The sequence below is a fragment of the Musa acuminata genome, chromosome BXJ1-9, assembly GCF_036884655.1.
Source record: "Musa acuminata AAA Group cultivar baxijiao chromosome BXJ1-9, Cavendish_Baxijiao_AAA, whole genome shotgun sequence".
NCBI classification, from domain to species: Eukaryota; Viridiplantae; Streptophyta; class Magnoliopsida; order Zingiberales; family Musaceae; genus Musa; species Musa acuminata.
This window is the reverse complement of record NC_088335.1, coordinates 5,487,983-5,500,058: the sequence shown is the minus strand read 5'-3', so window position 1 is coordinate 5,500,058 and position 12,076 is coordinate 5,487,983. Positions and strand designations below refer to the sequence as shown.

Sequence of the window (12,076 nt, the reverse complement as noted above, 5' to 3'; positions counted from 1 at the left end):
TTTCTACCAGTCTCATAATTCGTCGAAATTATGGAGCCACGTGGGACCCATTGAGATGTTATGGCAAGAGGCTTTGATTGCAGAAGGCATTCCGTGGGGCCAAGCCAGCCTTTTTATCTCGACCATTCATCCTGTCAGACTTGACAGTGCCACGTGGAGGGCCCCGACACACACGACGACTTCGGTCGCGACAAGCCCGCCAAGTCAACGTGGCTCGAGTCGCGTCTGAAGTCTGGAATTCGAGCATTGCTGAATAATTTATTCGTCCCAAAATTCCATCCCCCACAACCTTCTCAGCTCTCTCACATGACAAGCGGAGCCCACACGTCAAGTTACCGCACATAATGGATCCAAACCCGCAACACGAAAACACGTGTCATTAATCACTTAGCTTATCGTGCCAATTGATAACTCCATGTGATTCATGAAGACGTGCACGTTTTGATCGACGACAAGTCCGTCCTGATCTCGATCGAACGCTCTCTTGTCCTCACCCAATCTAATGCTCCTCAACGTGTTCCACAACTCTACCCTCACACGTGCACAATACAATAAGGAAGGATGACTTTTATTGATCATATTAAGGAGCGGTGATTATTATTATTATTATTATTATTATTATTATTATTATTATTATTATTATTATTATTATTATTATTATTATTATGAATACTTATATATTTGTTTTCGAATAATAATACTTATATTTTAATTTTTAAGAATCGAATTTAATCAATCATCATCGTACGTATTATTCGATCATCGTACGATGATGATCGAATAATTATACTTATATTTGTTTTCGAATTGATTTTGATTTGATTTAGAATCATTCAATCATCATCGTACGTATTATTGATTCGATTTAAATTGAATATCTTTGGGTGACATAATTATTCTCGAAACGTGGCACGTGGAAGTCTCTCGATCTGAACCAAAACATCGAGTACATCAAGTACTTAATCAAATACATTCTACAACATTAAGGTAAATATAATATATCATTAACCTACCTCTTATTATCTATTAATCATATGCTTGATGGTTGTCACTTGAATCGATATAGGGGAAAATGATTGCATGGATTTGTCATTTGATTTCAATTATTGTTGCAAATGGGGGGACATTTTGCACTATAGATTGCTTGGCTATCCCTATCGTTGTTGACCTCTATCAGTGATTAGTGTCGCTTCCGATTGTATTGGACACAAACTTTGTTTGTGGTTATTTTATGCTCTCATTATCATGAATTGGATTGTTGTCATTAGAGACAAAGTGGTTGAAAGGGTTATTCACCAACCGAAATTGAAACATGTCTCATAAGTGGTTAGCAATTGGTCGGGTATATCTAATTTGCTAATGTTCTATATAAAGCTTTTATGTTCATTTTTCTTAATTTTTTTGGTAGCCATATGCTTATATTCCTCCAATTTTTTAAGACAATTATATATAATTATATATAAGGTTGATCATAAAATCAAAAGAACATAAATAATATTATTGTTTTTTTTTTCGACCTAAGTTTAATCTTGTAATTCTTCTTGTGAAAAGAAAAGTATGGCTAATTACATATTATCCCTTATAGTTAAACTACTTTAGCATTCTGATCCTTAAATTTAAAATTTTTTTATTAGAATCTCTATAAGTATGAAAGTGAAACATTTAACCTCGTTTACTCTCGATTTTACTAACGAAAGATATAACACGTATAGGAATGACATGAAAATAATATGTAAAAGGTTATTTTTAATATCTTAATTATGTTTTTTTTTTGTTATATCTTAATTAAAATTTCTTAGTCAACTATTGGGTCTTCAACCCAAAATTATTACCTCGTCACATGATCATATCGCTAGCATTATGGACCCATAATGATGGTGGGAGAAGAGGAGGAGCGAAAGGAGGTAGCCACAAAATTGACATGGATTGGAAGCTAGTGGCGAGTGGCCCGGTTGCAATCTAGGCAGCAACTGACAAAGCTCTCTCTCATAGTCCGAGCTATGCTGATGCAAATGCCTCACCTCCTGCCAATGCAGAGGCAAAGCGATGTCAATGGAGGAAGAGGAGTGAGAGCGACAAGCAAAGGGTGTATCGATCAACGTCCTCCATAGGTCGAACCTTGAAATACTTAATTGAATGAGATTGTGGGAGCTTCACCAGTTATCACTTAGATTGCGACAAGGCTGCCCACCTCTAACTTCTAATCCACACCAATTATGTGGTTGCCTTTTTCAGCTTCTCCTCTTTTGCCGCCATCGTTGTGGGTCCATGACGATGGTGACATTATCCTATGATAGGGTAGTAGTTTTGGGCTGAAGATCCGCCACGTTTATAACAGGGGTGGATATACGTAGCAAGTCGAGATTATCATCGACGACTTGCTTGGTGAGGTTGGCATGACAGATAAGGCAAGTTACATGAGAGGCAAGCCAAGCATCAATATAATCCAAGTGAAAGATATTACTGCAATGAGGGAGGAGACAGAGCTCCTCATCATCCTTGAAATCATCGAGGCACACTGCACACTCGAGCGTCCTCTTTCCCACCTTTAGCCCTTTAATCTTAAAGTACACCAGCATGGAGAACATCTCGAGGACCTCGGGGCTCAGCCCCTACTACCATCAAGAGCAAGTTGTGTCGCCCGTAGTGTGGCAATGCCATCATTTGCCACTACTGCAAGTTGACTAAGAAATTTTAATTAGGGTATAACAAAAGAAAAGGTAACTAAAATATTAAAATTACCCTTTTGTCCATTATTTTCGTGTCATTCCTATACTTTATATTTTATGTCGGTAAAACCGACGATATTAGGATAAATTGGGTTAAATACTTTACTTTTATAACTATAAAATTTTTAACATAAATTTTGAAGTTTAAGAATTAGGATGTTAAAGAGGTCTAACCACAAGAGATAATATATAATTAGTTTATAAATCCCTCACAAATCTAGAAAATAGTAAGCAACATAGATAATTTTTTATCCATGCATAAAAAATTATTGCCGAACTTATAATATAAGCTTAGTTGTTCCATGTGGCATTAAAATTGAAATCGAGCATTCTTCTTCCATTTCAAATAAATATCTACAAATATTCAAGTCCTCCTTAAAAATATTATTGAAAAGTCGATTAAAATTTTCATAGCTAGGGATGATAATTGGTTGTGGATCATGTTCGGATATCCTATAATCGAGCCTATAATAATTTTGAAAATAAAGAAATTACTTAATTCGGATTGGATTCAAATAAAGGATGGGCACAATATTACCATCCCTAATGGATCATGCGATGCTCGTATCCTCCATTAGATTGGGTTCCATCTCATGGCCCAACACTTCACATTGTAAATAGTCCTTCCATTTGCATGGATTTCATCATCGTAAAGTTCCTGTTCATTATTAAGAATCACAAAATAAGTAAACTAAGAACCAAGAACAAGCTTTGATACGTAATCTATGGAGAGTGTTTATAAATACTTCTTTTCATCAAAACCATATATAGGTTTGGTAGGCTTATTATGATTACTATATTTCCAAGTCGTTCCTTTGATGCAGATCAATATAATGAAATCAGGTTGGTCGGTAAGAGAGAAGAAGATTGATGAAAGCTCGGTGAAACACCTCTACCAAACAAGACCGAAGAACTTGGATGTGACATATGGACAATTCCACAAGTTGTAGATCCTTATACATACCTTACTTCATAAAGCTAATCACTTCATAAATCAACACTCCACTTAATTCAAAACGTTACGCATTTATTACTCTCTTTTATCTTCGATCTTACTAATTTAACCATCGGAGGAGTTCTTATCGAGCATATCGGATGTAGTTTTTACAACTTCATTTGAATCCATCGATCACTCGACACCAAACTTGCGATAGGCTTAGTTGGCGAGATAAATTTTAATTCCGAACTACTTAACGTGTCGGGCAATCAATATGTATACTAACAATAAGATTCAAAGCTACTAATTGGAGGAGAGTAAAGATTCAAAGCATGACCATTAAGATTGTGACTTCATTCAGAATCTAACCATCTTAACGCTCAACACGATCTTTCATCGACGGTGGATGGAAATTCGATGATCATGATGATGATGTGAAGAGGGAGTTCAGCTTTCTTTATGCCTCAACATGCATGTTTAAGGTGGTAGATTTGTTCCATCATCCCTCTACCAACGAGACCCGAACAAGAAACCCTATTCGATCGCTAAATCCATCCATAAGCTTATTGTATCTCATTAGGGGGAATGATTACACATTACCTGAGTTTGACCTTTGTAAAGACGAGCTTTGGCAACACTGTAAGATTGCAATTTAGACGATAAAGAATCCAAATCAAAAAAATCAATTTACATTGTTTGCAGTTTTGCTAGTCTAATTATCGTGGATCATGAGGTGTTGGGTGATCTTAATTACGTAGCTGAGGAATTAAGTGATTTTTCTCATCTTCATTTCTTGTGTGTTCACGAGAATGGCGAGTCTCCATCGATTCAATTCCTCTCCCAAATTAATCCAAGACTTTGTCAAATTAATTACTCTTCTTATTAAAGCATATTTACCAATTGCTTCGCGTTAATTTCAGAATCATGGTTAAAATGTACACCTTAGAATGAATTTTTTTTATTTTTTTCTTTGAATATAAATAATAATATTATTAGTATTATAAGTTTTAACTATTTGAGGTCGATGCATGTATCTCTTATCGCAATTGAGATTCGTAAAAAGTCATATGTTTAATTAAGTATAAAGTATTTAAATTCTTATTAATAATTTCTATTAAGATTCTTTTACGTCTTTCTCTATGTCTCCTCTTACCCCCTAACATTAATCATCATTTTACTTATTCTTACAACATATACCCATATTAATTTATCATAATATCTAGTTATTCACGAATAAAAATATATTTTTTCTATATTTCCTTGTAACTCCAGACATCAATCTCCAAAATAAACTTTTTTTCTATATATATTATTTTTTAATTACCCAACACTTCAAACTATAAAACATTATTTGTTTTATAAAATTTTTATTATGTGTAATAAGAATGTTAGCCAAAAGACTTATAGGTATATCTAAGAGAGAGAGAGAGAGAGAGAGAGAGAGAGAGAGAGAGAGAGAAAGAGAGAGAGAGTGTTTGTATGGCCATTGAAGCTCACATAGTTTTAGTTTAGTAGGTTGGCAGCATTGGCTACATCTCATGTCAAGTTAACATGCAATGTTCCATAACTCGGATGGTCTCAGAGCAAACAATACATATCAAGATCCTCGTTTTCCAGTTCAGAACCAAATCTACCGAGACACTTGGATGTTCTTGGATTCAAGATGTAATCCCGACACCCAAAAAGTCTATGAATGGAACGCCCTTGCGCTTCGAGGATCGATCATCCCCTCCATGCTCTTCATTAGGGTTCGTCGACATGGCCGAGTCATCCCCCGGAGAGAACACCTTCATGGAAACACGAGGAGGCACCCACTCGTACTTTGCATGGTAAGGGTGAAAGGACCGGCCGTGGAACTTGCAGCTGCCGAGAATGGAGGCGGCGTCTTTCTCCCCGCCCAACGGTCTGGGCGGGGACTGCGTCGCCGATCCGGAGAAGACCCACGAGCGCACGGAACTCGTCTCCTCGGCAGCACTCCCGAACTGGAAGACACGGTTGGGCGAGCCGTCGGTGTAGTCGAGAAGAAGGTCCCGAGGAGCTCTCTTGTTGAACAGCCTCGATCGTCCTCTCTGCCGTCGAGCCATGATCACATGCCAGTGGTTCTTCACGGCGTTGTCGGTTCTCCCGGGGAAGACCCGCGCGATCAACGCCCACTTGTTTCCATGGATCCGGTGAGCTGCCAGCAGCCTTTCTTCCTCTTCTTCCGTGAATGGCCTCTTGTTGATTCTCGGGTCCAGTTGGTTGAACCACCGCAACCTGCAGCTCTTGCCTGCGATCAACCCGAGCTTTGGTGAGATCCACGGGGACTGACGTATTGAAGCGAGCTCTGAGCTACGCAGTACCTGATCTCCCTTGGAGCTTCTCAGCGATGGAGTTCCAGTTCTGCGGCCCAAACTGCTCGACCAGCTGCCGCAGCTTCTCGTCCTCGCCCGGCCGCCAGTGACCTCGGGGGCATGGCTTTGTGTCGTCTGACCCTGCCGTCGCCGAAGCCGATCCCATAACCTCCTGCTGGTAGACGAAAGCAGGCTGAAAGAGGAGGAGGAGGAGGAAAAGGGGGGGCCGAGGATAAGTAGAAGAAATGTGGGATTAGGGTTTGGATGGCAAGTCCTTTTTGTTAGTTTTACACGACAAAGTGGGTTAGCATTGTATCTTTCTACATGCCACCTTCTCATCAACTTGCGTGTCTGCCAATTGGTCCATCACCTTCCCCTATCAATTGCCTACTTATTTGCATTCTATACTCTCTCTCTCTCTCTCTCTCTCTCTCTCTCTCTCTAAGCTATCATGAATTTAGATTCACTTAAATTTTGAGGACTAATCAAATTATTTATTTTTAAAAATTGTAATTAAAAAATTTTTATTTTTAAAATAAGAACTATCGAATTCGAATCGAAAACCGAAACCGTAGATTTTGGTTTGATTAGGGTTCCTTAAAAAATAGGAACAATGAGGTTACGATTGAAGTATAGTTTCGACTCGAGTCGAACAAACTAATTAAATGACATGATAATCTCTCTATGGGAAGGAAATTGGGGTATGATTTAGCTGTTTTAGGTCATGTTCTTCTCTCGAAAATGGCAGACGGTTGTGGCAACAGCTAGACTACCTACCCACAGTGCCACTGCAGTGCATTGAAAGGATCAACAATTGTGGTGTTCAATAAATGGCGATCAGGTACATGTCTTCTGTTTGTTCTTCCTCTTCCTCCTCTCAACATTCCCATTCCGATCCACCTTTCTCCGAGATGGCAAGTGCTTCTGCAGACATGCAACCACGCTTTCCACATACGTATTAACTGACCGCCGAGAGTGGCAAGAGTTGGGTGCCATCAGCTCGAGGTATAGCAGGTTTTTATGGCTTCCACATGATTCAAAACCTCTTCAGAACTCGATATGTAGCACGGCATTTAATGCAGAAAAGGTGGAAGAAAATAAACGATCCGATTAAGCTTATTGTTGCTTAACCATTCATTCGTATGGCGTGTGAGAACGGCATCAAGATAGGTATATAGGTAGCCCATCTCCCTTTCTTCACCCTAATGGAGATGCCAAGTCCAACTTTACTGATAGAGAATCGGTGATGGAGATCTCAAAACCCATTTAAACGAGACTGTTCTCCTTCTCCTTCACTAAGCTTGTGCTCTTCACCACCGAACAGCTGTAGATGTATGTTGTGTGTGGTAGGAACCATACGTACCCCAACCGAACATAATTCCCAGATGTTTTCTTAGTCAAAAGTAGTTTTACCGGTCAGCATGACAACATCAGTTAGCTGCGGTCTGATGTGAGAATGGGAACCGCTGGGACTAATTAAATGGCACTGTGCTACCTAATCCAGTTTACAGCCATCTATTCTGCACAGGTGGAGGATGCTTGCTTCTCTCACTCGCCATGGGGGGGAGAAGACTGGGAAATCTTGTGGTCTTTTGACGAGTAATGGTCAAGTTTGTTCTTGGTAAAAGATTCATCTCAACAAGAAACGCTTGGCAAATGGATGAACAAACACCTGGTGGGATGCATCGGAAGCCATCAAGTCCACATCAAAAGGCAGCAGGGATGATGCAGCGCATGGGATTTTGGCTGGTCCGACAAGGAAAGGTGGAGTCTGTTTTGTTCGAAGGAGTATTGCTTGGCATATACTTAGAAGGAGCAAACAAGAAGACTTTGTCTCAGCAATCCAAGTACACCTTTTATGACCGTCTCTCCTTCGAAGATGAACTACAGTTAGTTCTTTCTTTGATCACGCAACATAGGTTCTTGGGATCTTTTTTTTTTATTATGATCAAATCATGTGGTATCTTTGTGACATTCCTCCGAAAACCTCGTAAGGTCTCCTGAACACATCGTTGGGTCAACAAGGAACTGCATTTGCCACTGAATCAACTCACTGTTGATTCATGCAGCAGTAAGAACATGGTTTCTCTTTCATGGAGATCACATCAATGCAACGAGTTCGTATCTGTTTCGAGCTAAGGCCATGTTCTTCTTCCCCACCATACATACCTGTTCTCGATGCCCTGAAAGCAACAAGAAACCAGGATGATTCGGCCATACCAAAACGTCCCCCCTTCTCATTCCCACCATCCCTTTGACCCCTATCTAATGTTGTCTTGGCACATATCTCAACCATCACCACAAGAACATGGAGACATGCAGATGTTGTATGGTACGAGAGAAAGAAGAGCAATTATGGCATCTCTGTTTTCATGCAATAAAATCGAAACAACTTCTGGTTATTATAACATCAAAGTTTATATGTGTACAGCTGATATAAGATATGAGAAAAAGTAATAATAAAGAGACACTAATTGCTACAGCAAGTTGGGATAATTACCTGTTTACTCTTTGGTAAAGCCAACTGGTTAACACAGGAAACCTGACCAGTAAACATTTGATCCAACTTCCAATTTGAAACAAGATATATCTATCCAAGTTGAATATAATAAACCTTTTAAATGACATACCAATAAATAAGAATATGTAGTTATGTGGTTCTGGAATCCAGGTAGATAAAAAGTGAGACAGAAAGTGCAAGCAGTCTTCTGATCTGCATGGATGAACAAACCAAATAAGAGTTTCTCTTCACACATTTATGTCCACCCCGTCAATCCTAACTTGTCTGCAAGGTTGTACATAACAAGATCATTCCATACTGGACCAAAAAGCTGCTCCCCTCCGATTAAGAATGTAAGGGACCATGAACCAAGGAGCACAGTGAAGATCGTAAAGCCAATTGCAGAAGGCATTACATCTGCATATGAGCCATGATTAACATGATACAGAATGATAAAAAAAAAATCATACGAAGCATATATATAAATATAAAACATAAGTGAATTACATATATCTATATACATACAACGACGACGAGCTGTGATGTTCCAACTATTTCGAAATAGCTACATGGATTGTTTCTTGTCATTCAGCTCTACAAAAAAAAATGTAAATATTCAAGAGTATTTGGATTTCTGGTTATAGCTTTTCTAATAAAGCATTCTTGGGTTTTCTTATAACTATTAATATTAATTGTTTTACCTCGACTATTCATAGCATTTATAGGTCTTCTACTAGAGCTACGTCTTGTTGGCAAATGAATTCACACATTCACCTAATGAATTATATGTATATACAGAGATAAAAGGGTTCGATTATAAACCTAAAACAAACCATTGGAAAGTTAGGTAGAAAAGAGCCTGTAAAAACACATCCAAATCTTTTCCTCGGGAAAAGCACACTTAGAGGTCTGTCTTTGGCTATGCATATACATGTCAAAAAACAATCCTTTTATTCTTCAGTGTAATCATTTTCCTTTTACCTCATAAAAAGATAAAACTTGTACTTCATTGCTAACCTATGCATGTAAGCTACAAAGACACATGCATATTACAAAAATACTTTGATGTTCTACATTATATATATCATCAGATTAGTTAACTGTTTCATAAGAGACTTCACCAACTATTTAATTTTACAAACCTATCTATCAGCTTAATTTCCACTTTACAAATACTATAAGAAAAATTAACAAAGTCAATGAAAGAAAATACTATTATGAGCCTGATTGATAGCAGTGTACACAACTTCAAAGAGATCACCATTCATATCACCCTATTGTTAAATCTGAATGCCAAGGAACAATTAAGCAGTTGACATTGATCCAACAGCAATATATCTAGCAAAAAAAACTCAGCCTGCTTGAAGCTTCACTATGATGTTTTTTCACATAGTAGTGACAAGCAGAGTAGCACCATTGAATTAGGTCAAAACCTACAAAATTTTAACTTTAAACTTATGGAGCAAAAAGCACTATGCTGCCAGCTTACACGAAGTGAAAGTGTGCAGTGCCATGCAATTTGAAGGGGAAAAACTGGTTGTTGAGATCAGGTAACTTTGCCACTCCATATAACATTTACAGATGCTCGCATACTGTATTGGAATGGACAAATTCAGGATCAACTTTTAGCTAACAAAGGATGTTCAGATAATGCAAAAACAAATTACATGTCTGATATTTCATGATAGCAGCAGAAATGCAAAGTGAGATTCCTAACTTTTTGTTTTGGTTGGTCAGCATGATACTTTAGTGTTCAAATTAAGTTGACATCCTCATGGAATGACAATGTTTTCTAGAGTTATCTCTAAAAAACTGATCAATATGTGGAGATATGTAAATTAGAATATGCTGAAAAACTATCGAGACTCGATTTCAAAAAAAAATAATCTCTTTATTCGTCACCCAAGCTCTTCTTGTTAGTGTTATTTTCCATTTTCTGTTAATAATTGCATTATTCACCAAAAGTAAAGTCCACAAGGACATGTGTAGCCCTTTCCTGTGAGATAGTTGTGCTATCCCATATTATCCATAACTAGGTTTACCAAAAAAATCACTTTTCTCCCCTAATTATTATAATTCCAACACTCACTTCCTCCAATGGATGGTGACAATACTGCAATCTGTAGCCATTATTTATCAGATCTATGATATTCCTTCCAAAACCTACTAGACAATGTATTAAGTCAATATTCACTTAAGGTTCTCATGCATATCACGGTCAAGATGGTCAATTTGCATAACTCAATTCTTTTGGGATCAAATATTCCAAAACTTTGTTTTTATTCTATTGGGAACTAAGAAGATAATTCTATTGCCACAAAATAATTTGAACGAAAAACCATCCTGGCCAAGCAATTATCACTTAAATCCAGGTTATATGCTCATGAAGCTATCAATCTACCAGAGCTTAACAAAGAAACAGGTTAACCTAAATGCAGCACAAATATACAAAAACGATGAGCAAATTCCATGGCTTCAAGGATAGTCTACTCCTCTAGCTCTAACCTCCACTTTTTGTCTATGGGTTATAACATTTGTCTTGGAAGAAAGACAATATGCTAAAAATTCCAAAATTTATTTCGTTCCAGAAAGTATACCACAAACAAACACTCGTTTTCTTCCCAATCTGAAATCCAATTAAATTCCAATTGTAACACAAAATATCACAATGCAAAACAAAATTTGTTCACTAGACCGAAAGCTAGAACTCACTGGACCTACATTCCCATATCCTGCGTCTCAAAAATCACTCATCTGTCCTCGATTAAAGTTCATAGAGAATAGCCACAATTTAAATTGACCTAATTTAGAGGATTTCACCCGACAAAGAAGAACTTCAACAAAATTGTCAAAGGAGAATTAGAGCAATGAAAATCCAGTTGATGACAGTATATAACAGATAAGACAAGAACAGCTTGCTCTAAGTCAATCGAACAGCAACAGGCAGAAAAATCACACTTTAATTGAACGAACACAACTAGGACGAGACCGAAAGCTTACAACGGCGAACGTGAGGGGAGGGATGATAGTTCCTCAGGACGGGCCAGAAGTAGCAGCAGTTGACGGCCCAGAGCAAGGGAAGGAGAGCGAATCCCCAGTAGAAGTAGCTACGGGCGTAGGCGACCGACTCTTCTTCCGACAGCCCATGAGGTCCGTCCACCGTCGGCCAGGTGCGTCGGCCGGAAACCCCTTCGCCTCCGCCGCCGGGGCGGGGACGGGGGCCGATAAGGCCCTGCTCCTCGTCGATCGTCTCGCCTCGCCGCTCCATTTCGCCCCCCCTTCTCTCAATCTCTTCGACGAGCCCTCGTCTGTTGAAGTGGGGGAAGAGCGAAGGGGTCGCATGCGCCTACCGTCGTCCAATCACCGCCATCCAATCGATAATGAGCGGCTCTGATGAATTGCTTTGATCCTTCGGCCGGTCTTTTTAGTTGATATTTTACCAATAAAATATTAAAGCAATAGTCACTGACTAATTAAAAATAAAAAATAAGAATACTTCCGGTTGGTGTAAACAACTTTATGCCGTGTCTCGGGGTCGACACGACTTGGTTCGAGGCGGAATGGCGGGGATCTTTGC

At 38.7% G+C, this 12,076-nt stretch overlaps 1 protein-coding gene and 1 long non-coding RNA gene across 2 annotated transcripts; both read right to left on the bottom strand.

The window, feature by feature from the left end:
• Positions 1–5,138: 5,138 nt before the first annotated feature.
• Positions 5,139–6,322, bottom strand: LOC135592710 (transcription factor MYB52-like). Its single transcript, XM_065082340.1, has 2 exons — positions 6,009–6,322; positions 5,139–5,935 (listed from the first exon to the last, which is right to left on the bottom strand). Exons 1-2 carry the CDS (start codon positions 6,163–6,165, stop codon positions 5,325–5,327), a joined length of 768 nt encoding a protein of 255 aa, XP_064938412.1. The 5' UTR covers positions 6,166–6,322; the 3' UTR covers positions 5,139–5,324.
• Positions 6,323–8,542: 2,220 nt separating this feature from the next.
• On the bottom strand, positions 8,543–11,881 carry LOC135592707 (uncharacterized). The gene is made up of 2 exons (XR_010479200.1): positions 11,500–11,881; positions 8,543–8,916 (listed from the first exon to the last, which is right to left on the bottom strand). It is a non-coding gene; the product is annotated as an uncharacterized LOC135592707 (long non-coding RNA).
• Between the last annotated feature and the right edge of the window lie 195 nt (positions 11,882–12,076).